Raw genomic sequence first — 25,080 nt, forward strand, 5'->3', positions numbered from 1 at the left:
TTTATGACTCTATAAACGATTTCTTCAACTATTGAATACCGTTACACAAAACAAAGTTAATTTTCTTTTCGCTTCTCACAAAAAAAAAACAGATAAATTTAATAACTAAAAGCATCTCTAATTATTTATGTTTAATTTTTTCCACCACAGCAAAGAAGCGTTTTCGCTAAAATTATCTCCAGATAGAGCGAGAGAGAGCTAATTTTATTGGAAATATAAGTAGATAGATAAAACGGGCAAAGGAAAAGAAAGCGATCATTTCATTAACCAAAAGAGTAAAAGGGCAGCATATCGTGGCATGCAGGCCTCTTTTATAATAACTATATAAAGTCAGCTTGGAGACTTTTATTATATGTCTCCCTAAGAGTGAAGCAAAACAAATCAAAAGCTGCTAAAGCCAAGAGTATGGGGACCGTCTTCTTCCTTTGACCAAAAGAAGAGAATAATAACACACAGACCACCCCATGTGAATCGAAGAAACGGCCCTTAACATTAGAAATTTATAGGACCCCAGGTCCCATATTTGCATCTGTCTAGCTGACAACTACTAAATGAACAAATGATAGCAAAAGATAGAACGATGTCGGGAAGGCAAAACTTCGAGCTGCTCGAATATTGGATGAGTTCGTGAAGATTTTATGTAAGAAAGGTCTTATATATGTTCAATTATCATCGATAGCGGTAGTGAAGAAGAAAGCTAAAGATTGAAGTGGAAATGTCTCTGTGTGTGACTCACAGCGAGAGACATCTCAGCAACTTCTTCAGGGATGTCATCCTCTCCGCTACGAGATTTTCTTTAAAAATAAAAAAATTAAAAATAAAATGTGTGGAATCAAAATCGCATGTGAGAGTGGAATGAATGGCTACAAACTGATAATTAATATGCATGCTATTTCGACTTCAGAAAATACGAGCAATCCATGCATGTGCTGGTCCCAACCTCCACCCATTTTTCCAGTTTTAACTTTATATTTCTCTCCTTCGAATATTAATTCATATATTCATAGCTGCCGACAGTAAGATATTTCTTTAATTTCAGCTACCATTTTCTCTGTTTTATGCAACTCTTTTATAGTTTTTCATAAACTGAAAGCTAGCTGATCAGACCTCAGTAATGGTTTAATGGTTTTCGTTTCTGTTGTATAGCTGAAGTTGAAGAAGTACGTGCAGCTAGTCGATGAGCTACTTATTAGTTTGGTATGAAATCTGAAGGAATTTAGATGAGTTGCAAATTAAGTAGGTTTCAAACAATAATGAATATTATGATCTCTTCTGCTAGCCATAACAACCAACTAATTAGTGTTAACCCCTTCCTACGTTTAACACCAACTAATTAGTGTTAACCAACTAATTAATTCTAACCCTTTTCTTTACTTAGTAAGTACAATGGCCACTCATTGATGTTAACTAAATTAGGTGGTTTTGGTTTAGGTGGTAATGAAGGAATTATTATTACATATTAATTGGACACGCACACACGACAATATCTAATGGTGTATTTCGACTAATTATTGTTTGGTTTATTTTTCAGTGTTTCGCAGGAAACACTTAGAGTTTAGAGTTTAGCTCTCAGAGTTTTGACTCCACCGAAAGACGAGGAATAAACCTTAAAATTACAATATCTTGCAAATCTATACCCTAATTTTATATATATATATATAAATTATTGGCACTACGTACCTACCTATAAGTAATATATATTAGATTAAGTAAGCTCATTTAGAATAATGTACTGTTACAAGTTCTAACATATATGAGCCATATATGAGCCCATGACAGAGTTTCATGCATAATTGCCATAGATAAATTACTGAACCTCACATTATTACTCAGTGAATATTTCAGGTGAGCAATGTAATGAGCAACTAGCACAAATTAAGATCCATCTTAAACCTGAGCTCAGGATTGAAAATGAAAACCTAACTAACTCGAACTCTTTCTGTATGTCTCTATTTGACTTACTGATGCAGTAAGTCACTGTCATTCATAACAGCGCACCGTTTCTGCTAATATTCTGGGAGTAGATGCATGCCTACGTTAGCTACGCATGCGGCGACACCGTAAACAGAAATCGAAAATCGAATGGTCCGGAACGTCAATCAAAATGCGTGACGCATCTCTGATCTTTTTTCCTCTTCCAGAAAGCTCCCATCTGTTCATAAACCGTCGATCTGTGTTAGATTAGCTAGATATATATGGGAAAAGTACATTAATGTCAATATCACGTACGATGTGTTTGTGTTAGGTTTAATATTTGGATCCTTACTATTTGCTTGCAATGAAATCAAAGAAATTAAAAAAGCTTCTGCTACTGCCCCTGTTAGGTGTGGGAGTGACATCCCTAACCAGATTAATTATTAGTTTATCGATCTAATGGTGGAAACTAGAAACTGACATTTTAATCGTGAAATTCATGGTGAAGTAGGTAAATGGCTTAATACTGCCATTGATTTATGTCCAATTCACTCCCAGCCAATTAGTTAGTGGAACAGGTAAAAACGCGATTTCCCATGCATACCACAACAAAATTGGTTACTGTAACTACGCAATACCATTTAACAATAATTATAGAACATTTAGAACACATGTGCAATTCAAACCGAAAGACTTGAAATATGTATGGTCGTTCCGAAAGACTTGAAATGTATATGGTCGTTCGATCGATCTCACTCCGAAGTATATGGGCTAAATACAAATTACTACCCTGTGGTTTAGGTCCAAAATCAATTCAGTCCTTGAACTTCTAATTTCATCAAAAACACCCCTGCACTTTCAATTTTGATCTAATAGGTCCAATTTGTTAGTTTTCCGACAATTGAGTTATTTAACTTGTTAATGTGGCTCATATATGGCCTATGTTTTATGATGTGGTGTCGAGGTGGTCTGCATAGTCAATTTAGGAGTGAGTCCTACTATTAAAAATAAATAGTTTTTCAACAAATAATCCAACTATAACTTGAACCCATAACAAAATATTAACGAATTGGACCTATTAGATCAAAATTGAAAGTGCAGGGGTGTTTTTGATGAAATTAGAAGTTCAGGGACTGAATTGATTTTGGACCTAAACCACAGGGTACTAACTAGTATTTAGCCCTATATATAATCAAGATCAATTGGCAAGATCTAGGAAAAGCTTAAAACCTAATAACCGATCTCTAATGCAATATCAAATTTATTCTAATTTAGGTCAAACTCCACATTCTCAGAGGTAATCGACAATTAAAATACCTTTCATTCTCAATATTTTAGAAGAAAATAAGAAACTGATCTTGAAAGGGAATGTCTCATTCATTAATACTTTTTTTTTTTTTTGGTAAGCTCATTCATTAATACTTTTAAGGCGTTGAAAACGTGAAATGATGATAGCAACCATATAAGATAGGGGTAATGAGAAGGTTCATGCGCCCTTAAGTCAACTTTGTAATAAGTATACAAATCATAATAAAATTCATGACCCCAGCAAGAGAAAAGCTTGGTCCAAAGAATAAGAAAATAAAGAAGAAGAAGACAATTAACTTTTGGAAATAACTTATGATCAAGAAGAAGAAGCAATTTCTGTTTTTTTTTTTCACTTAATTGGAAACCAAAAAAAAAAAAAAACCGTAGAGTCAGGTATCATTTGGTCTAGTGGCATAGTTTTTCATTCATAAGTGAGAGATTGTGAGTTCGACTTATGAAAGACTAATTGTAGTATTTGAGTTTGTTTATGTAATAATAAAAAAAAATGTACCATAGAAAAATGACATAGGGCTGGATCTTGAAAGCAAACCAGTTTTTGAAGTCCATGATAAGACCATGACACACTGGACCCTTCACACTGCAGGACAGTTATAACCCCACATCGAGTTGTGATTAGGATATAACTGAAAAGCCCAAAAATGAATGCGAATCGCGACTATTTACCCGTTTATGGAACATGGCTAAAAAAATGCAAAAATATGTGGAGTTTGTAACAACTGAATAAGAACCAGTTATATGGCCTAAAAGAAAAATACAGAGACGAGTAGTGATTAGTTTTTGAATTCTTAGACCTCAGATATAAACATTTCAGATCTTTTCAATGCTTACCAATGTTGGTGTCGAAAAATTCCGTTGAGGAGTTTGACTCACCAATGAATGCGGACTGGAGCGGGAGCTGACCAGAAACAATCGAGAAGCTTCCCTCGAGCGTTGACTCAAAGTTTGACCGTCGGCTCGAGGAGGAGGGGGGGTACCTGCAGAAAACTCTCCGATGCCTAAGTCAGTACGTTTCTTAGTAGTGGAGTAGAGTGAATTGGAATTCGATGCCTTACCTCGACGTCGAGCCACCTATTTGTAGATGTATTTCGGCGTGGACTGCAACTAAACTTGCATAGCAAGTTGTGGTAACTTGAGCGGCACACCGCCATTAAGACCATATTCATTCTTGCAATAACCATCACTTATTGGCGGCCATGATTATCATACTGAATGTCGCATTTATCGTCACTGTTACGGCTACATTAACTGTTGTATTTACTGCTGCCATTACTTCTCTTTAATTGCCTTGATTGTAGGGTCAGATTCGTTGACCACCCCCACAATGCCCCCAAATTTTCTCTTTGGACGATTGTCCAAAGAGGAAATTTCCAAAATCTAGACTTCCTCTCTGGACACCCATGCTCCTCCTTTGGACACCTGTCGTGGAAACCATCTCTAAAGAAGGCCCAAATAGGCCTCAGGTTTCACCAGCCCAATCTCTAAACCATTTCCAGTCACACTCAGCTCGTCCCAAGCCCAATTTATGTTTTTTTTTTTTTAAACGGGTCAGACCCGACCCCGATACGATCTCGGCCCGGTTTCGCGCCCGGTTCCGGTGCGACCCAGCTCCGGCCCGATCCGGCGCACACCCAGCTCGGTTCTGGCATGATTCCGGCCGGATTTTCCGGCCTCTTGCTTCCGCGAGAATCTCTGCAATCCCCCTTGATTTCCCCGTGATTTTTTGATGCATTTTCCCTACAAAAAGCCCCCTCCTACGGCTAGTTCTCCACCTCCGCCTGGAAGCCGCTCGGTCTCTCGCCTCCTGCCTTCAACCCAATCACTCTAGGCCTGCGTTGTCCCGCGTGGCCGTCGAGTCGTCGCTCCAGCTCCTACCCGGCCCCGATTCCAGCCCCGTGTAGCACATCATCGGCCTAGGCTAGGCCATTCCGGCCTCGGCGCAGCAAATCTGGCCACTTTTCGGCGCCAGGCGGCCTTCGCCGGCGCCTCCTCCGTCCGTCGGCCTTCATCACCGATCCGTGCTCCTGAGCTCGGACCCGACCTGGTACCCATCGCATTTTCTCTTTCCTTTCTGTTTTTTTCTTTCTTTGCCTGCTGTTTGCTCCTTTTTTTCTTCTGCTTCCCTTCATCTTATTTTATTATCTTTTAATATACATATATATAATCATACATATATTGTATTTTTGTTGACCTTCCCCTCTTCTGCAGTTCTGCCTCTAGTTCTGTTGACTGCGGCCCCTCCTTGCTATTCCTCTTACTTTCGCCTCCGTACTTTGACTGTAAGCCTTTGCCGTTGACTTTCCCTATCTTGCATGATGGTAGTGATGCATTCCGGGGTTTTATTCTCCTAATTCCACTGTTATGAGGGCGTTCACTCATCTTTTCGCAGGCTCGTCCTTTGTACCTTCATGGCTCGACTCAAAAATACTGACTTGACGAGGAATCAGAGGGCGAATACGGAGTCAACTACTGAACCTACACCCTGGCGGCCGGAAAATCACATCCTGGAGAAATATGCCGAGGTGTTCTCCCTGCCGCCTGGAGTTAAGCTTTCGGCGATTCCTGCGGATGCGGACATCTACACCGACAAAAACATCCCTGAAGATGCTTTGATATTGGCCCATGAGCAGCTGCGGTATATCCGATTCCCCATTCACCCTGTTTTCCAGCTTATGTGGACCGTGCTTGGAGTACACCCATTTCAGCTTACCCCAAACTCCTATCTCCTCTTGTCGGCATTCTTGATCATGGGTTGGAAATGGGAAGTTTCATTGGGATTATCCAACTTTCTTTATCTCTATAACTGCTCCAGGGTGATTAAGTTCCGATATTTTAACTTCACCCCCTTTCCGAAGATGAAGGCATTCGTGGTTTCCAATAATTGTCAAGGATGGAAATCCAGGGCTCTGATGATTACCGGCGGTTGGCGCTCTCTCGAATTGGACCTCCTTCCCCCGAAGGCTTTTGCGGATGATCTTGGTAAGTGCCTAGATCTTGTTCCCTTTTTATTGTACTGCTTATCCACATACTACCTTTGTCCGCTCGCTGTGCAACTTACAAACCTTCCCAAGCGAAGGCCAAAATTCCACCAAACCGTGTAGAGTGGCTGGAGCGACACCTCGTTGGTCACAGATGGTATCCTTCTCAATTTGTGACTCGCGGGAATCTCCTTGACATGACATCCAGCCGCCCCTCGACTTTATTCGGTCGCTATCAAAGCCTCGTGGTTGGTACAAGGTTAGGGGCAGCCTTAGCGTTCTCTGTTGTGAAGATAGAAAGCCACTTCTACTGGACCGACCTCAGTGAATCCCTGTTTGCTGAATATCTTGAGGCTAAGGATGCCTTCAAATCAATCGTTCCCTGCTCAGAAATTTCGATAGCGGAGGAAGAAGACGACAGTGTGAACTCCGAAGGATTCGAGGATGACCCTGAGGGCGATGAAACTGATGAGGGAAGGTTGTTCCTCGCCGTGAGGGAACTCCCTCAAATGATTCCTCCTCCTCGGAAGAAGCAAAAGGTTGTGGAGCTCTCTACTAGTGACGACCCATCTCGTGCTCCACCTACTCAATCAGCTCCGCACTCTTCTCCTCGTGGTGGTTCGCCCTCCTCGACATCCCTGAGGGATATTACCGCTGATGTTGCTCCCTCGAGGACCCATGTGCCCCCGACAAGCACCCCTTCACCCCTGTCGGGTCCGTCCTCTTCCATGCAACCTCCTCCTCCCACAGCTCTGGAATTGCGATTTAAGAAACGAGATAACTCTTTCGTCATGGCTGGTGAATCCTTAGATTCCAACGGCTTGGCGGCGTCAGCCATTGCCGGCGCCTTGGCGTCATCGAACCCTAGATCGGGCAGGCCTCCCAAGTGCGCTATGGAGTTCTATGACGACCTATGCTCCTCCCAGCTTGATGTAAGTATCGCTTCCCCTTTTTTCAAATTTTTATTCTTGTACGGTTTTTATTCACGTATGCATGCGTTGATCCCACCTTTCTTTTTGCTTATGCAGGCCCTCATGGCGTCTTATCGTTTTCTGCGTAGTCTCGACGCTCTTCATTCCAGGCAGCAACAACGTATTGAGAAGGCTGACCAAGTGCTAAAATTCAAGGAGAAAGAACTAAACGACCAAATGGAGTCAATGACACAGCTGAGCCTCATCCTCGAGGACCGAAATCGCGAGGTAGCGAAGTTAAAAACTGATTTGGCTTTGGTCACTCGAAGTAAGGACGAAGAGTTTGAAAAGGGCGTCGCCAAAATGAAGCGCGTGTCCGCCAAACATTTCCGACTTGGATGGAACCAGGCTTTGACTAAAGAGGATGATAGGTGTTACGTAGGGCCTGACAAATTTGATTGCTTTTACGGGTTTGCCCCCAGGGACTATTCTCCCATTAGTGGCATGCTACCAGGGGATGCTCATTCGTCGGCGTCGAATGCTTCTGAAGGGCCTGGCGGAGAAGACGAAGTATCATCCCTTCCTTGCTCCAAATAAGCGTTGGAGATAGCACATTACGTTTCACTTTCACTTTCATTGAATCCGTAGGGTTTTTATTCGGTATTTTCTAAATGTGGCTTTATGTATTTCTCTCCTTGTTGAGTTGTCGAGTATATTTCACCCAATAAATTGTCTCAATCTTTCAATAATACTGCCATAATTCCCTTGATTGTAATCTCGCCCCCATCGATTTTGTTTACATTATCCCCCATGGTATAATGATGAATGCAGAATCTCCACCTTAAATGATGATATCCTTGATTCGATACTGATGTCTGAAAGATACTTGCCCGTTGGTTTCTCGCCACCTCAGATACGAATATTGTTTTTTTAAATGCTAATATCCATCTCATAATATGGCTATCACTTTGTGGATTCTGGAATTCAATTCTGAATCTTCAAATCTCCATACTCTGCTTATAAATAGCTATGTAACTGTCCTGACTTGAACATCATCTTCTTCGTACCTTTCTGGAATCTCCCTACCGTATCCATGGCTCCACAAAAGAGACAGATCCGTATCGTTTTCAACTCTCCCGTAGGACGTGGCAAACAGATCTTTGGTGCTGAGGAACGCACTCCTGACCGTCAAGCTCCTATTATGATTTCATCTGACAGTTCCTCTGACAGGTTTCTCTCCTTCCCTACTTTACTTCTCTCTTATTTCTTTTACTATGGGTAGTCTATTAAAGTTGTCTCCTTCTGTCCAGGTCCTCCAAACGCTCAGGGGGATTCTCATCTGATCTCGACACTCGCCAGTTCCTCGAAGATGTACTGAATTATCCTGCCGATGTTGAGGCGAGTCTTCCTCGCTCCCCAAGAGCTCGTGCCGGTCCTAGTCGCCCTCGTCGTCGGAGCATGAGTACTGACAGGGGAACAAGTCCCTAATCTCATCGCCTTCGAACTCTGAGAGAGGAATCCTTCGCACTACAGGACTCGCTCGAGCATGCCTTGTCAGAGGCGCGAAATCTGAAGGCGGAGGTCCACAACTTGTCAATGGAGCTTCAACGCTCGAGGGACCATGCGGAGTGCCTGAAAGTAGAGCTCCGCGAATGTTATCGACGAGAAAGGTTTCTGGACGAGGTCAGCGTTCAAAGTCGTGAAGATGGATATCGCGATGCCGTCACCGAATATCGACAACGCATGATACTGAACTTCCCCGGCGTAGGCATCCATTTCGACAAGGGTGGCTCGACGAGGGTGCCACGTCGTCGACAATCGGCAAGGGTACCTCGGCGAGGGTGCCACGTCGTCGGCGTAGGCATCCATTTCGACAAGGGTGGCTCGACGAGGGTGCCACGTCATCGGCAATCGGCAAGGGTACCTCGACGAGGGTGCCACTTAGTCGGCGTAGGCATCCATTTCGACAAGGGTGGCTCGACGAGGGTGCCACGTCGTCGGCAATCGGCAACGGTACCTCGACGAGGGTGCCACTTCGTCGGCGTAGGCATCCATTTCGACAAGGGTAGCTCGACGAGGGTGCCACGTCGTCGGCAATCGGCAAGGGTAGCTCGACGAGGGTGCCATGTCGTCGGCTTAAGCTCCTCAGCATCACTCTAGGTGATGATGCCCAGGTGACGACGACGAAGGCCGCAAAGGCCGTCATGGCTTGGACACGTATTCCATTCTCCCATTCTCCTATATGCCCCCTTGTTTTTCTTGGCCGTGCTTGCAAACGCTCAGAAAGAAAAACAAAACAAGAGTAAAATATTCGAGGCAAGGAGCTGTGCAAAACAATAGAAGAATGGAAACCAAACCGTGATGGCGAGTCTATCCGCCACGCATTGCGTTTTAATAACATCTGGGGATAGGATTGCCCCCATTTCTGTTCGGTTACACACCCTATATCCTGCATGATTAAAATTCGTCACGCCATCCCACCCCCGCCTGAAGCGAGGGTGTGGTTCGTCCTCCCACCCCCGCCCTTGGCGAGGGGTGAGGCCCGCCATCCCACCCCCGCCTGTAGCGAGGGTGTGGTCCGTCATCCCACCCCCGCCCTCGGCGAGGGGTGAGGCACGCCATCCCACCCCTGCCTGTAGCGAGGGTGTGGTCCATCATCCCACCCCCGCCCTCGGCGAGGGGTAAGGCCCTTCCCAAACAGGTTTAAATTTTCCCGCGCCGTGGTCTTTGATATCCTCGACCACTCTTTTCAGAACAAGCTCTCCCACCCGGAACACACGTGGCCGAACACCTTTGTTGAAATATCGTGCCACTTGATTCTGATAATTGGCAAGGTGAATGGCGGCGGCTTCCCGCCTTTCGTCAAGAAGGTCCAGGTGCCGTGCTATTTGCTCCTCGTTATTTCCCCTCTCAACAGTAAGAGTCCTAACTGTAGGGAGAATGATTTCGGTAGGTATGACAACCTCCATTCCATAAGTCAAGGCATACGGAGTCTCGTCGGTTGGCTTCCGGCGAGTGGTTCGATAAGCCCAGAGAACATGTTGCAACTGCTCGCTCCATTTGCCTCTTTTGCGCTCTAGTCGCCGCTTGACTCCGTCGAAAATGGTACGGTTCGTTATTTCGGCTTGGCCATTACCTTGTGGGTAACTCCTGGAAGAAAAACGCAACGTAATCCCATGTCGGTTACAGAAAGCTCTAAACTTCTGGTTATTGAATTGCGTTCCGTTGTCGCATATGATATATCACGGGATGCCGAATCGACATATGATGTTCCGCCATGTGAATGTCACCACTGTCTCTCCCGTAATCGTGGCATATGAATCTACCTCGACCCATTTCGTATGATAGTCTGTAGCAAGCAGCACATACTTGAGGCCGCCGGGTGCCGGCGGTAAGGGACCAACTATATCCATTCCCCATCTAGCGAAAGGCCATGGGCCAGCTAATGAATGAAGCTCTTCAGCAGGCGAATGGCTTACCGGCGCGTGCCGTTGGCATTGCTTACATTTCTTGGCATATTGTTCGGCTTCCCGCGAGAGATATGGCCAATAGTATCCTTGGGAGAGGACCTTATGTGCGAGGGTCCTGCCGCCGAGGTGCGCCCCGCACGACCCTTCGTGAATTTCTTCGAGCACGAGCCTTGCCTGAGAAGGTCCCAAGCATCTAAGGTGGGGTCCGGAAAATGAGCGCCTAAAAAGTTCGTCTTCGACAACTAGGTATCGTGCAACCTTCATCCTGAGCTTTCTGGCCTCAATTGGATCGTCTGGCTGTATGCCAAATTCAAGGTAATTGACAATTTGTCCTTTCCAGTCGTTCGGAATTGACTCGACCGCCATGACCTGTCGTCGCGGCTTGTTACCTTCAATGCTTGGTCCTTCGAGCACCTCGATCTTGACGATGTTGATGACCTCCGTGCAACCTGAAGCGGCTTTAGCTAACTCGTCTGCGCGGGAATTCTTCTCGCGAGGTACTTTGACCAGTGAAAGTTGTTCAAACCCGCGCATCAAATCTCGAACCAAGTCCTGATATCTGGACATTCGTTCGTCCTTGGCGGCGTAGTCATCATTAGACAATCCAACAACTAGTTGCGAGTCGGAATATACCTGCAAGCGTCGGATTCGTAGTTTCTTTGCCAGAGTTAAACTCGTCACCAAAGCTTCATATTCAGCCACGTTGTTTGATGCCGGAAAATCGAGATGAATCGCGCACTCGATTTGGACATCCTCGGAACTTTGAAGTAAAACGCCTGCCCCTGCTCTTGAGAAATTGGATGCGCCGTCGACGTGCATCTCCCAGGATGGGTCTTGCCATGAAACCTCGGGGATCGGTGCTGGGAAATGGCACTCGACCAAGAAATCTGCTAACGCCTGACGCTTGAGTGCCGACCTCGGCTTATATGTAATGTCAAATTCACTTAGCTCGATTGCCCATTTGGCCATTCTTCCAGATGTGTCTGGTTTTGACAAGATGGCGCGAATTGGCAAATTGGTGTATACCGTGATGCTATGCCCCTTGAAGTATTGTCGCAACTTCCTTTTTGCCGTAACCAGGGCGAGGATTACCTTTTCGGACGGAGAATACCTTGTTTCGGCATCTAGGAGGCTGCGGCTCGTATATGCGATGGGTTCCTGCCGATATCCCTCTTCCCTGAACAAGGCGGCGCTGGTTGCAACATCTGATATTGCCAAGTATATGCTGAGGGGCTCGCCGTTGCGGGGTACAGAGAGAAATTGTCTACCGGATAAGTATTTTTTCAAATTAGCTAACGCTTCAGACTGCTCTGGGCCCCAAAAATTGGCTTGCCTATTTTTTAATGCGCGGAAGAAGGGTTTACATCGGTCAGTTAGTCGAGATATAAAGCGACTCAACGCGGCGATGCGACCGGTTAACACTTGTATATCCTCTTTCGTCTCTGGGTCGCGCATTTGCACGATGGCTTCTACCTTCTCCGGATTTGGCTCGATCCCTCTTTTACTCACAAGATGTCCCAAAAACTGTCCAGATGATACCCCAAACGCGCATTTGGTCGGATTGAGCCTCATGCCGTACCGCCTTAATATCTCGAACGCTTCCCTTAGATGCTCTATGTGATCTTTCCGATGTTTGCTTTTAACCACCATGTCATCAATGTAAACTTCCATGGTCTTTCCAAGTAAATCTTTGAACATTCGGTTGACGAGCCTCTGATAGGTCGCGCCGGCATTGGTGAGGCCAAACGGCATGACCGTATAGCAATACAGACCTCGTTCTGAAATGAACGTTGTTTTCTCTTGATCTTCTGGGGCCATAGGTATCTGGTTATAACCGGAGTACGCGTCCAAAAAAGATAAACGCTCGCACCCGGCAGTGGCGTTCACGAGTTGGTCAATTTTTGGGAGCAGATAACAATCTTTAGGGCATGCCTTGTTTAGGTTCGAATAATCCACACATACTCGCCATTTTCCGTTCTTCTTTCTTACCACGACCACGTTCGAGATCCAGGTTGGGCACCAAACTTCCCGTATAAAGCCTACCTCGAGGAGGCGGTCGATCTCGTCGCTGATAATCTTGTTCCTCTCAGGGGCGAAACGTCGTTGACGTTGCCTGTAAGGTTTGAAGCTTGGGTCTATTTTTAACTTGTGACATGCAATGCCCGGGTCGATTCCAGGCATATCCTTATGTGACCATGCGAACACGTCTTGATTTTCGCGCAGGAATTGCAATAAGCGAGCTCGTTCCTCTTCAGTTTGGAGGGTGCCTACCAGAACCTTCCTTTCGCCGGTAGCGTCGAGGGCTTCCTCCCGAAGCGGCTCAGTGGTCGCCGGTTCGGGTTCGGGTTCAAGCTCCTCATCTTCTGGTAGGTCCTCCGTTGATTGCTATGCCGATGGGCCCTCCTCACCTTTATTCGACGGCGGAGAGCGCTTGATTTCCATGGCATACAGTTTTTTGGAGAGCAGCTGATCGCCTCTAACCGATATCACCTGCTTGTAGGCCGATGGCTTCATGACAATGACGAAATCGACCTCCACAGTTTTCCCTCCCGTCGTCACTGGTAGTGAAATCTCGCCCATCGGCCATGTTTCAGAGCCTTCAAAGGCCGTCAACGGGGCTCTGCTGGGATGGATAAGTGTTTTGTCTAATCCGAGCTGCTCAAACGCTTCCCAGAATATGACGTCGGCGCTGCTCCCGGCGTCAACCATTATCCGCCGCACGAGGGCATCCGCGATTTGGGTAGACACGACCAAGGCGTCCCGGTGGGGAAACTGGATACCAACTGTATCCGCCGTGGAGAAGCTAATTACTGGTGTGGGGGACCCGCTTTGCCCCGCCGAGGGGCTGCCCGTGATCTGGCATACTCTTCGAATTTTCTCCACCTGGCGGGTTTCCGACCTCAAGCGCAGTTCCTCCTCCACAGCAATATAAGGGGCTCCATGAATGGCCAATATTTCTCTGATGATTGGTTCCGTGATTTTTTTCGAGGTTTTGCTTTCAACCCTGTCTGCTGCCCTACCTCCATTGGCCTGGTCGTCGGATTGGTATTCACGTAACTTCCCTGTCTTTATCAACTCTGAGATGGATGGCCGCAACGCCTCGCACTTAGGCAACCCGTGCCCGAACGCCTCATGGAGGCGGCAGTACTTGGCCCGTTCGAACGCGTCTCTTGACTCCGGTTGAGGTGGGGGTTTCGTGAAGAGCCCTTCATGTTGGTGCTTTCTGAATATGGCCGTAGGGCTTAGGGTGAACCATTCCTTAGGTTGACGGGCTCGAGGCTTTACCTCGTAGTGGCGTCGGTTATCTGGCCTCACGTCGGGGTAGTTGCCTCGATTTTGCCTTCTGTCTTCTCCGGAGGTAACGACTCTGACGTGTCGAGCCTCGCGTGCTTCTTTGGCTCTTTCAATTCTGATCTCTCCCTCAACTCTTGTGATGATGTCATCCATGTCCTTTGGCGGATCACGCAGTAGACTTTCATACAATGGCGTCCCCAAGAGCAACCCCTCCCGGAAGGCGATCGCAGCGAATTGGGGATCACAGTTCACATGGCGCATTTCAGCTTTAAATCTTTCAAAAAATTTCCCTACCTTTTCCCCTGGCTTCTGTTTGGTACTGAACAGAGTCGCCATATCCTTCTTTTGCTTGCGATTGCAGAAGTATTGTGAAATGAAAGCGCGGCTCAATGTGTCGAAATCCGGTATAGAATGCGGCTTGAGATCTTGGAACCATGTCGACGCTGGCCCCGTGAGGCTGGAAGGGAAGATCTTGCACATTAATTTCGCTTCAGTTGTTTCGATGGACATCTGTTGTTTGTATCCTTTGATATGGTCTACTGGATCGGTCGTTCCGTCGTATTTGTGGAATACCGGCGTGGTAAATCGGCGGGGCTTTGCCGCATTTAGAATGTCGTCGGTAAACGGAGACTTACCAACGTCCCTTACGATTTCCGCTGCTAATTCTCTTGGGCCGGTGCGCCTGCATGCATCAATCATTTTTTCCATTTTCTCGCGCCATGATTCGTTACGCGCCCTCTTGGATTGGCCTAGTCCGGCTCCGCCGTTCTGTCGCCCATTCGACGTGCCTCCCACCCCTTCGACGAGGGGTCCGCCAGAGATTCCCCCGATAACGCCGCTGGCGCCTGCGTTTGCTACCACGTTGTTAGCTTGATGGAGATCGCTGATGGCGTCGTCGTCCGACGAATCACTGTCGAGTTGTAGGAACCATTCCAGTCTTCGTCGACGACGGGCCTCGCGGTCCCGCTTTTCCTTCCGAAATTGCTCGAGTTCCTGCCTCAGCCTCTGCGTCTCGTCAGCTGGAGGCAAGTTCAGGTCACCAATGGGGCTCGGGATGGACCCATTTAGCTGCTAGTGGGGAGGAATTTCGTCACTACCAGTCCTCAGTGACAGAAATGGAATCCCATCAGGAGCAGCTCCCGCCATCACTTTTTAGGGAAAAGTGTTTCCCACAAACGGCGCCACTTGTTGGTGTCGAAAAATTCCGTTGAGGAGTTTGACTCACCAATGAATGCGGACTGGAGCGGGAGCTGACCGGGAACAATCGAGAAGCTTCCCTCGAGCGTTGACTCAAAGTTTGACCGTCGGCTCGAGGAGGAGGGGGGTACCTGTAGAAAACTCTCCGATGCCTAAGTCAGTACGTTTCTTAGTAGTGGAGTAGAGTGAATTGGAATTCGATGCCTTACCTCGACGTCGAGCCGCCTATTTGTAGATGTATTTCGGCGTGGACTGCAAGTAAACTTGCATAGCAAGTTGTGGTAACTTGAGCGGCACACCGCCATTAAGACCATATTCATTCTTGCAATAACCATCACTTATTGGCGGCCATGATTATCATACTGAATGTCGCATTTATCGTCGCTGTTACGGCTACATTAACTGTTGTATTTACTGCTGCCATTACTTCTCTTTAATTGCCTTGATTGTAGGGTCAGATTCGTTGACCACCCCCACAACCAACGTAAATTTCAAGGTCTCATTTTGATATTGGGGCAAACTGACGTTATCGGTCTGACGAGCTGCTTGGGTCAAAACACGACCTAAAAGAATTTGAATCTTGCTCTTATTACTACCTAGCTAATTGCAAAACATTGATACCAGCAGATATATATTGACAACTATACTGCAACGAATTGATCCACTTCGTGCAAAACTTAACAACAGGCACATTGTTTGGAGTTGGCTCTTCATAGTACTCACAAGCCCCATTTGGTTGACCGAAATGTTACAGTGGGAAAAAGAATTGTACTAATTTTTCTTTCTAGGATAGAATGAAATTAATTTAGCATTTTCATTTGTGGTGTTTGAAAGAATTCAAGACTTGAGATTAGGAAATGGTTTGAGAGAATAATTTGTTAATGATTTTCCAATAATGCCCAATCGAATTAAATATGGAAGATTTTTTAAAAATATGAATCTAAGAGACAAGCTTTTTTTTTTAGTTCAAATGAATTCCATTGATAGAATGGCCAGAACGACATATACAAACGGTCCATATGGACACCCGGTACCATTCACTGTTACAAATCTTGCTCAATTATTCAAAGAGCTTGCCAAAACTAAACCTAAACTAGGCTTACAAAAAATACTTTTGACTTGAGGCTCCCTTTGCGAATGCACGCAATTGTGGTGCGCCAGGAGGATCAAATATTTAGTGCAAAAACATAGCAGAGTTTAGAGAGCAAGCTAAAAACCACCTTACAAATTACTCAATCTCTTTCCCCTTACCCTTACCCGAAGGGCTAGAGGAACATGGTGAATTGGTGAGACTCAATGAAGGAGCAGATTCCTTGTCATTCTTGGTCTTTGGTGGATTTTTATTTCGGCCTCTGGTGCAGCGATCTACAACTCTAGAAACCAATTGCTACAGACTCCCTCCGACTTGAATTGTCGGCTTCAAACACCAGTCAACGTTAATCCATACCTTGAGGCGTCCTCTACGCGGTCGGGCCCGATTCACCTTCATTTGCGTTGGCCTCCTTGATAGCTCCTCGGCGGCCAATCCATCACCCAATCCGGCAACCATTCGGTGAGCCGTATTGGAAGGGGAGATCTAGTAGATCTCCCTCATGAAGAGGGGTCGTGGTTGAAGATTTGTCGACCACAAAGGATCTTGGTTTGTTGGCAGATGACGACTGGAGGCCGGGAGAACACGGCTTGGCTTCCGCGCCAAGCGCCATAGATGCAGCCCTTGGCCATGGCGGCTCGGGTTTGGAAGGAAACGGGATGAGAGGTGGAGAGCCATTTTATGGATTTTATTTTTGTTATCTAAGAGACAAGCTTTGGAACAAAGGATAGAGTTCAAAGATGAATTCCATCAAGAAATTTTTGGATTGAATTTTTAATATGTAGAGATCTATTATAGCAAGAGTCATAAGAAAAAATGAATCAGTGGAGATAAGAATTATTAATGGGCTAAAGTCTGTTAAGTCCCTGTACTACGCCTCTCTCATCGTTTCAGTCCCTGACATTCCAATTTAATCTGAAAAGTCCCTGAGGTCTCAATTTCCGTCTAATAGGTCATTTCCACGGGAAATTAAGAATTGACCTTGGGTGAAATGTCCAATATACCCCTTAGTTATTTCTTTTTTCTTTTTTTTCCTTTTTAATTTATTTTTTTCCTTTTTTTCTTTTTCCTTTTTAATTTTTTTTTCTTTTTCCTTTTTAATTTCATTTTTCCTTTTTTTATTTTTATTTTTTTCCTTTTTCCATTTTAATTTCTTTTTTTTTCTTTTTGCTTTTTCTTTTTTAATTTCTTTTTTTTCTTGTTTCTTTTTTCTTTTTCCTTTTTAATTTCTTTTTTTTTTCTTTTTTTCCTTTTTCCATTTTCATTTTCTTTTTCTTTTTCCTTTTTAATTTCTTTTTTTTCTTGTTTCTTTTTTCTTTTTCCTTTTTAATTTCTTTTTTTTCTTTTTCCTTTTTCCTTTTTTCCTTTTTTTTTTTTTTTTCTTTTTCCTTTTTAATGACCATCGTATTCTGCTGCATCAGTAGCGCCATGTCAGCGAACCAATCCAGATCGACCCGAAACCCCAATTCTTGTTCTCCACGCCAGCGGCCATTTTTCTTTTCCATCACTATTCTTCTTCTTCACTTCTGGTTTTTGTCAACTTGGCCATCAAAAACCACCATTTCAACCAAACCCAAAATCCAAATCACCATTTTGAGCAAGACCCAAAAACCTCAGAGTTTGAAAAAATGGTAGTTTTCAGTGAAAAGTTAAAAAATGGTAATTTTCAGTGAAAAGTTTCCAAATTGAGGCTTGATGTGGAGAGAGAAAATGGGATTTGAGTGGGAGAGAGAGAAGTAGGCTGTGAAAACAAGAGGGGAGTGGTTTAGCAGCGAATTTCCGAGCTGATTGGGAAACAGATGGGTTGTGGAGTTTGATCGGAATGAGATTGGTGGGTTGAGGAAGTAGAAAGTAGGCAAAACGAAAAAGAAAAAAGAACTTAAAAAGGAAAAAAAATTAAAAAGGAACAAGAAAAAAAAGAAGAAATAGCAAAAAAGAAATTAAAAAGGAAAAAAAAAAGAAATTAAAAAGGAAAAATGAAAAAAAAGGAAAAAACAAATTAAAAAGGAAAAAGAAAAAAAAGAAAAAAAGAAATTAAAAAGGAAAAAGAAAAAAGAAAAAAGAAAATAAAGAAATTAAAAAGGAAAAAGAAAAAAAAGAAATTAAAATGGAAAAAGGAAAAAAATAAAAAATAAAAAATGAAAAAAGAAATTAAAAAGGAAAAAGAAAAAAAAAAAATTAAAAAGGAAAAAGAAAAAAAGGAAAAAAATAAATTAAAAAGGAAAAAAAAGAAATAACTGAGGGGTATATTGGACATTTCACCCAAGGTCAATTTCTAATTTCCCGCGAAAATGACCTATTAGACGGAAATTGAGACCTCAGGGACTTTTCAGATTAAATTGGAATGTCAGGGACTGAAACGATGAGAGAGGCATAGTACTGGGACTAAACAGACTTTAGCCCTTAATTAACCAGATTTTATGAAGGGCTAAACAAGTAAATTTTCAATTATATTGAGTGAAAGAATTAAAATACAATATCCTAGATGGTATTTCTATTCCGCCTCTTTTAAGGAATTGAACTTTGGTCAACTCATTTATTTTACTTTTCTTTCCAGACTTACCACTTAAACAAACACGACAATTGACTCTCAGCCGCAACGTTCTTCCTCGAACCCTAGGCGCATCCGGCTCTACTCCATTGTTGCTCGTCTGGTGGTTGCCTAGCAATGTGTAGGCCCTGGTCGCACGACGTTGGTGCTGCTGCCGGACGAGTGATCGTTTTCTATACCAATCTCTTGGCTGTAAGGAAAGCTCTGGCTCAAGGGCTAAAGGTAGTGGTCGACGACCTGATTTCCAGTTTTGGTGCATCTTTGTGGTAGGTGTGGTAGTGGATATTGGTTTCAAGGGACGGTGGTGTGGGCTGGGGTGTTCTTTGTCTCAAATCTGCACCTAGAGACGGCGAGTTGATGTCGGCATCGAGGAGTTTATTGGTGAGTCGATGCGTGGAGATTCACTGGTGATTTGGATCTTTCAAGCACGGATCTGTCATGGGCTCTGATGGTGTCGAGGCGGCGAAGGCGGTTCCCTTGTTCTGCTGCGACGGCGGTGGCAGTCGCAATATCTCTGCAGCTCTGCACAAGGATGGGGATTGGTTTTTGAGCCGGGTTGCTACTTGGCCTTTGGGCTGGTGCTGTCTTTGGGCCTTGGATTGTTTTTCATTTAGTTAGTTTTTTACTTTCTAATAATTCCCTACTTATATAGGGAGCTATGTTTGTTAGTTTTAGCAAGCGTCATTAAAGTTTTTGGTTACTTAGCCTATTGATTATGTTGTAGTGAACATAGTTTTTCTAGGCTTACTTTCTAAGTGAGCATGGGTACCGTCAAATTGTCGGATCTAATCTATGTATCGCTGTGGTTTACCACAAACTCTTTATCTACCCATCGATGGTAGAGGGAGGATATGTAATGGTCCTTTTTGGCTTGAGAATTATTAATATATCGACATGATATTTTTCAAAAAAAAAAAACAAACACGACAATTTAATGGAATGGAAAACTATTTCACATTCTAGATTTGATTTCCGAGCTAACAAACGGGGCCATATAGTACTCTCAATCCTGATCAAAATCTTGGGTTGAAAAGTTGTAAGCTAGCTAGTTATTGACATCTAGCTCATAAGGAGGTTCGTTAATTATATTGATTAGTTCAACAAAGTTACTGCCGGTTTAATCTCAATGGATTACTGGGGAAAGGCAAGACTTTAATTAGGAGTTTCATGGGCCGGGGAAGCATTTTGAGGAAGGCCTGCAGCAAATGAGAATATGAGATTGTGCGGTCTTCAACTACGTACATTATCTGATTATCCTCAAGTAACATCTAGACAAATAGTATTTACTGTGTCACAGTGCTACATCTATGAAACAAAACCTGTTTCGTAGCTTCAAGGTTTGTAACATCTGGTGATTACCGAAAAATATTCTTTCATTATCGATATGCACTAGCTAATAAGACATGGTATATGAACAAACTTGCCTATTTTTTTTCATATGATCGATCAAAATTAATGAGCTCCCATTATATCGCGTCTTTTGTTCTTTTTCTGAATCTGAGTCTCAAGATTCATTACGAATCTGCAAGATTCATGATGATCGTGAAGGGTATGGGCTGAAGAACAAAAACAAGTCGTGATGGCCATATGTAATGCAGACTTCAATCTAGGAGCTTGGAATAGGATTGATCCTAGATAGCCAGGCCAGCCATTACAAATTAGAAGCATTTCTTCACTTGCATTTGCACACAGAGCTAACTCCAATATGTTGTTTAGTTTGCACGAACCTTTTTCCTCTATCGAGTCCAGTAGTATGAGATTTGTAACTAAGCAGTGCATTAAAGTAAAATCATATTAGTTCAGGAACCCGAGAGCCTCTCTCTCTAAATGTTGGAGAGGAAAGATCCCACATTGGAAAAGTGACAAATAAAATATAACTTATAAGTGGGTGGATCACACCCAATTGTACCGAGACCTTTTGTAATTAAAACCCAACACCTATCGGGTGGTTAAGTTGGGACAGTATCGGTACAATGGTGGGCCACATGCCACACTTGTCACTGTTCAACACTAAACTTAGAGAGAGAAACCATATCTAGAACTATGGATTTGGCTTCTCTACTAGAACTATAGCTCTCTCCCCCTTCTCTCTTTCCCAGATTGTGATCCCTCCGGATCTCGATCGGTGGCTTGAGAGTTGGGGGGGGGGGGGGGGGGGGACTCTCCTTGCTCTGTCTTGCACTCACTTCATCTCCCTTGATTCTCTCATACCCTTTGTGGTGGCTTTATACCCTCTTTGTGGTGATTTCCTGACTTATGTTCAGATTTAGAGGACTTTGTTCCTTCTTTCTTTGTCAAACATCCCAGAAAATTTTCAAATCCACAAACCTCCATGATTCCCCTCACCCCATTTCCTCACATAAACTCCCCTCCAACTACCAAAGACTTGTTCCTTGAAGATTCTTAGGGCAAGTTCACCCGTTGGGTCACCAAGTCACCCACTATTCACTACTTTTTAGTGTTAATTTCGTGCCCTGGGTCACGAGCACAGTGTATTTCGTGCCCTGGGTCACCCGGTACAGTGTTCTGGGTCACCATGGTGACCTGCACAGTGTATTTCGTGACCCAGAGAATGAAAATATACACTAAAAAGCAGTGAATAGTAGGTGACCCGGTGACCCAACGGGTGAACTTGCTCTTATGGCTACCTCTTAAAAGTGAGAAACACTTACCTAGAGGTGTATCGGTGCTCACGCATGGGTGTTTCACCCCCCATTCACCATTGGATTTTTTCTTTGCTATTGGCTTCTGTCCCATTTCGGTGGCGTCAGTTTCTTCCCGGTTTGAGTTTCTCTGGTGGAGAAGAGTGTTAGTGTGTGGGTTTGGCTCCAATTTATCATCTCATTACCTTGGTTTCGATTGGATTTGTATTTTGGGATTGTTTTGGCAGCGGTTATTCGGATTTTATCTCCTCGATATGGCACTTTTCCCTACGTTTTTACTCCGGGCGACGGCACGGATGGATTGGGTGGCGGCTGTTGTATTGTAGGAGATGATGTTTTTCTTAAATTTTAGGGTTACACTCTTTTACCCTATCTATATGGATTTGGGTTGAGTAGTAATTTTTCTTGTTAGGTGATTACACACATTTATATGCATGTAATTGTATCTAAAACACTAGAAATAAGCTAATTCTTGAGCCAATTATAATGTAATTAATCCAATTTTTATTTATTGTGTAGGAAATAAGCGGAGTTGAGAATTCTTGAAGAAAATGGTGCAAAATTGGAACAAATTGGAGTTTTCGACAAGGAGATGAAAAGTCAATAGTAGTTAACCATGAGTGAGGAAGCCGAATTCGAGTATTTCAAGATGATGCCTTCCGATATGCTCTAAGACCGGAGGAGGAAGAAAAAGAATGAAGAGAAGAAACTATTAATTGATTAATTAGTGGCCTAATTAATTAATTATTAGCTTAATTAATTAACCCATGATTTGATTAAGTAATCTCTAGCCATGACGTGCAGGCTGTGCAGCAATTGTGATTTTTGCTTAATTGCTTTGAGCCAATTACATGCTCACACGTGGCAGCCATTATATTTCTTTCTCTTCCTCATGCACCCTGCACGTGCACAGCTATCCACTTTTCTTTCTTTGGCAGCCACCCATTATAATTATACTCTCCTCTCTCTTCGACAGCACGACCTAAATCTCCAGCTAACACCAGCAGCGCCGCACCACAAAAAAACAGGGCAGTCCTTTGGGCTGCTCTCATCCTCTCCTCTTCCCTCTTCATTTTCTTTAGTTTTATTTTGGGAATTTAGGACTCACTCAAGGCTTCAAGGGAATCATCATCAAGAGCACCACCTCTATTTTGGGTAGTTGGGTGAAGAAATTGCTTGGTTCATACTAGGTCATAACTAGGAGTGAACAAGCTAACTCTCCCCTCTCTTCCTTATTATCTATTCCATAATTTTATTTGCTATTGATGATGTATTTGACTATGGATAGTGAGTAGTTCAATTTTGGGAGTTAGGGTTGTGAAGCCCTAACTCATCTTGTATAAATATTGATGCTTTAATTTTAATAAATGCAATTTCCATTGTGTATGCTTTAAATCCGAATTTATTTGTCCTTAGAAGCATGTTTTTAGGCTTTGTCACCCTTTGAAATTATGTTGTGGGCAATTGTGATGAGTAGATTGATAAATTGACAACTTATTAGTCTTGTGGCATCTAGGATTTAAGTGTGGTGACCATTAGCTAGCTTAATTGTAGCTAAGCTTGATTGGGTCTCTATTATCTTGCTCTCTAGGCCTCTAATTTTGGATATTGCGGCCTTAACCGGCGTAATGCCCAAATTAGAGAGTTGATTGTGGCATTAACCGGCATAATCAATACACCGAAAGGATAATTGGTTTAGTAGCCTTAACCGGTACTAGATACGGGACTCGACACATATAGGGAATGCATGCATTTGTGAAATTGGCATCGATATTTGCAAGAGAGTTAGTGTGAATCACCCGACACTCCCATGTTCCCATTAATTTGAAAACCCAAATTTAATTTTCTAGTTCGTTAATTAGTTGTTTAGTTTACTTTTCGGTTGCGTTTAATTTAGTTGATTCCCAATTCAAAACTCCCTACAAATTTCGACTCATTTGTGCATATCCACCACTAGGCTCTTAGTTTTGATTAGGCTTTGGTGAAAACCAAAGCCGAGCATTGCTAAGGCTTGGTGTCTTAGATTAACATTTTTATTAATTTATTTCCTTTTTCTTTTCTTTGTTTGCTAAGTGTCTTTATTTCCGATTACCCAAGGATTGTGGGTTAGCCACTAATCCAAGTGGTACGATAAACTTGGGCATAATATTTCCCTATCTTGACAATGATACGTACGCTTGCGTAAATGTGTATCAAGTCATTAGGTTTACTTGTAATTGGGCTCTTTCCATTGGGTTCTTCCCCTTTGGTTTTTAATGAAGGGTTTTTGTCCATTTACTCCATTTCTAGAGATTTTTTTTCCCACTTACGTCATTAAGTTTTTTTAATTCCCTCTTACCCAATACACTCTAAGGGAGTCTTCCCTAATATCCCATTAAGATTTTTTTTTTTTTTTAATTTTTTTTTTAATACCATTTTACCCCTCACCCCTTTGTTACTTAGAGAGAGAGAGAGAGAGAAACCATAAGAGACTTCGCCGGAGCCCGTCACCGGCCGCCGAAATCCGGTCACCGGTCGCCGGATTCCGACCAACTTTCGCCGGATTCCGGTCACCGACCGCCGCCCATCGGACCTTTCAGAAAACCTGACTGGAAATGTTTATTACCCCAATAGACATCTATTGCCCACCAATAAAGGGGCAGTAGACGTCTATTGCCCCCCAATAGACGTCTATTGCCCCCCAATTTATAAACATCTATTGCCCCCCCCCCCCCCAATAGTCTATTGCCCGCAATAGACGACTATCAGCCATGTATTACCTCCCAATAGACGACTATCAGCCGTGTATTGCTCCCCAATAGACGTCTATTGCCTCCCAATTTAGAAACATCTATTGCCCTTCAATAGACGTCTATTGCCCCCCAAATGTCAAAAAAAAAATTTCTTTCCTTCTGTCCCATTACTTAAAAAAAAAAAAAAAAAAAAAAAGATTTGGGCACCAAATCGGAGCAAACCCACCGTCATCGAGTTTCTGCTGCCCAACCAAACCCATGTTTACTCCCTTATGCTGCCCAACTCTGTCTCTCTTTGTTCTCAGTTCTCTGCGGAGGTGGAGATCGGAGAGCTCAACACCTGGCTGGACATCATCCACATATCCCCGTGCAAAATCACCCAATCGAAACCAAATCGACAAATCCTCTAGAAAAGCTCTCGACTCCTCCACGCCGGCATCTTCCACGGAGCTCTTCTTGGGTTTGAGCATCACCGACATCTTCCACGCCGACATCTTCCACAGCGCTCTTCTTGGATTTGAGCATCACCGGCATCTTTCACGCCGATGTCTGCTCCTCGCCGGCATCTTCCACGGCGCGTCCCAGATCGGATCGGTTGACCAGAATCCTAAGCTCGTTGACGTAGCTACTCTGCTGCTGTGAGTTGAAGTTGACAATCAATTGGGCGAGAAGATCAGCCCTAAATGCTCCGATCGAACTTGATGTGGACGAAGTCCCACAAGCCCAGCCAAGAGAGAGAGAAAGGGGGTGAAGAGAGAGAGAGAGAGAGTCGTGCTGAGAGAGATGATTGGCATAAAGTGTGATTCAATAATTAAATTAAGGGCAAAATAGTCATTTCGATTCAAATTGTGTTAGTGGGAATAAAAATCTGTTGCTGGGGTAAGTGGGTTAATTTTGGCTCATTTTAGTGCTGTGGGTCAAGAACCCTTTAATGAATGATTTCATTGACCAAAA

The 25,080-nt window shown here is 43.8% G+C and overlaps 1 protein-coding gene across 1 annotated transcript; it reads right to left on the bottom strand.

The window, feature by feature from the left end:
* Nucleotides 1–10,371: 10,371 nt before the first annotated feature.
* Nucleotides 10,372–12,351, bottom strand: LOC133741010 (uncharacterized). The gene has a single exon (XM_062168971.1). The coding sequence runs from the start codon at nt 12,349–12,351 to the stop codon at nt 10,372–10,374; it is 1,980 nt and encodes a 659-aa protein (XP_062024955.1).
* Nucleotides 12,352–25,080: the final 12,729 nt, after the last annotated feature.

The sequence above is a fragment of the Rosa rugosa genome, chromosome 1 (assembly GCF_958449725.1).
Source record: "Rosa rugosa chromosome 1, drRosRugo1.1, whole genome shotgun sequence".
NCBI lineage: Eukaryota > Viridiplantae > Streptophyta > Magnoliopsida > Rosales > Rosaceae > Rosa > Rosa rugosa.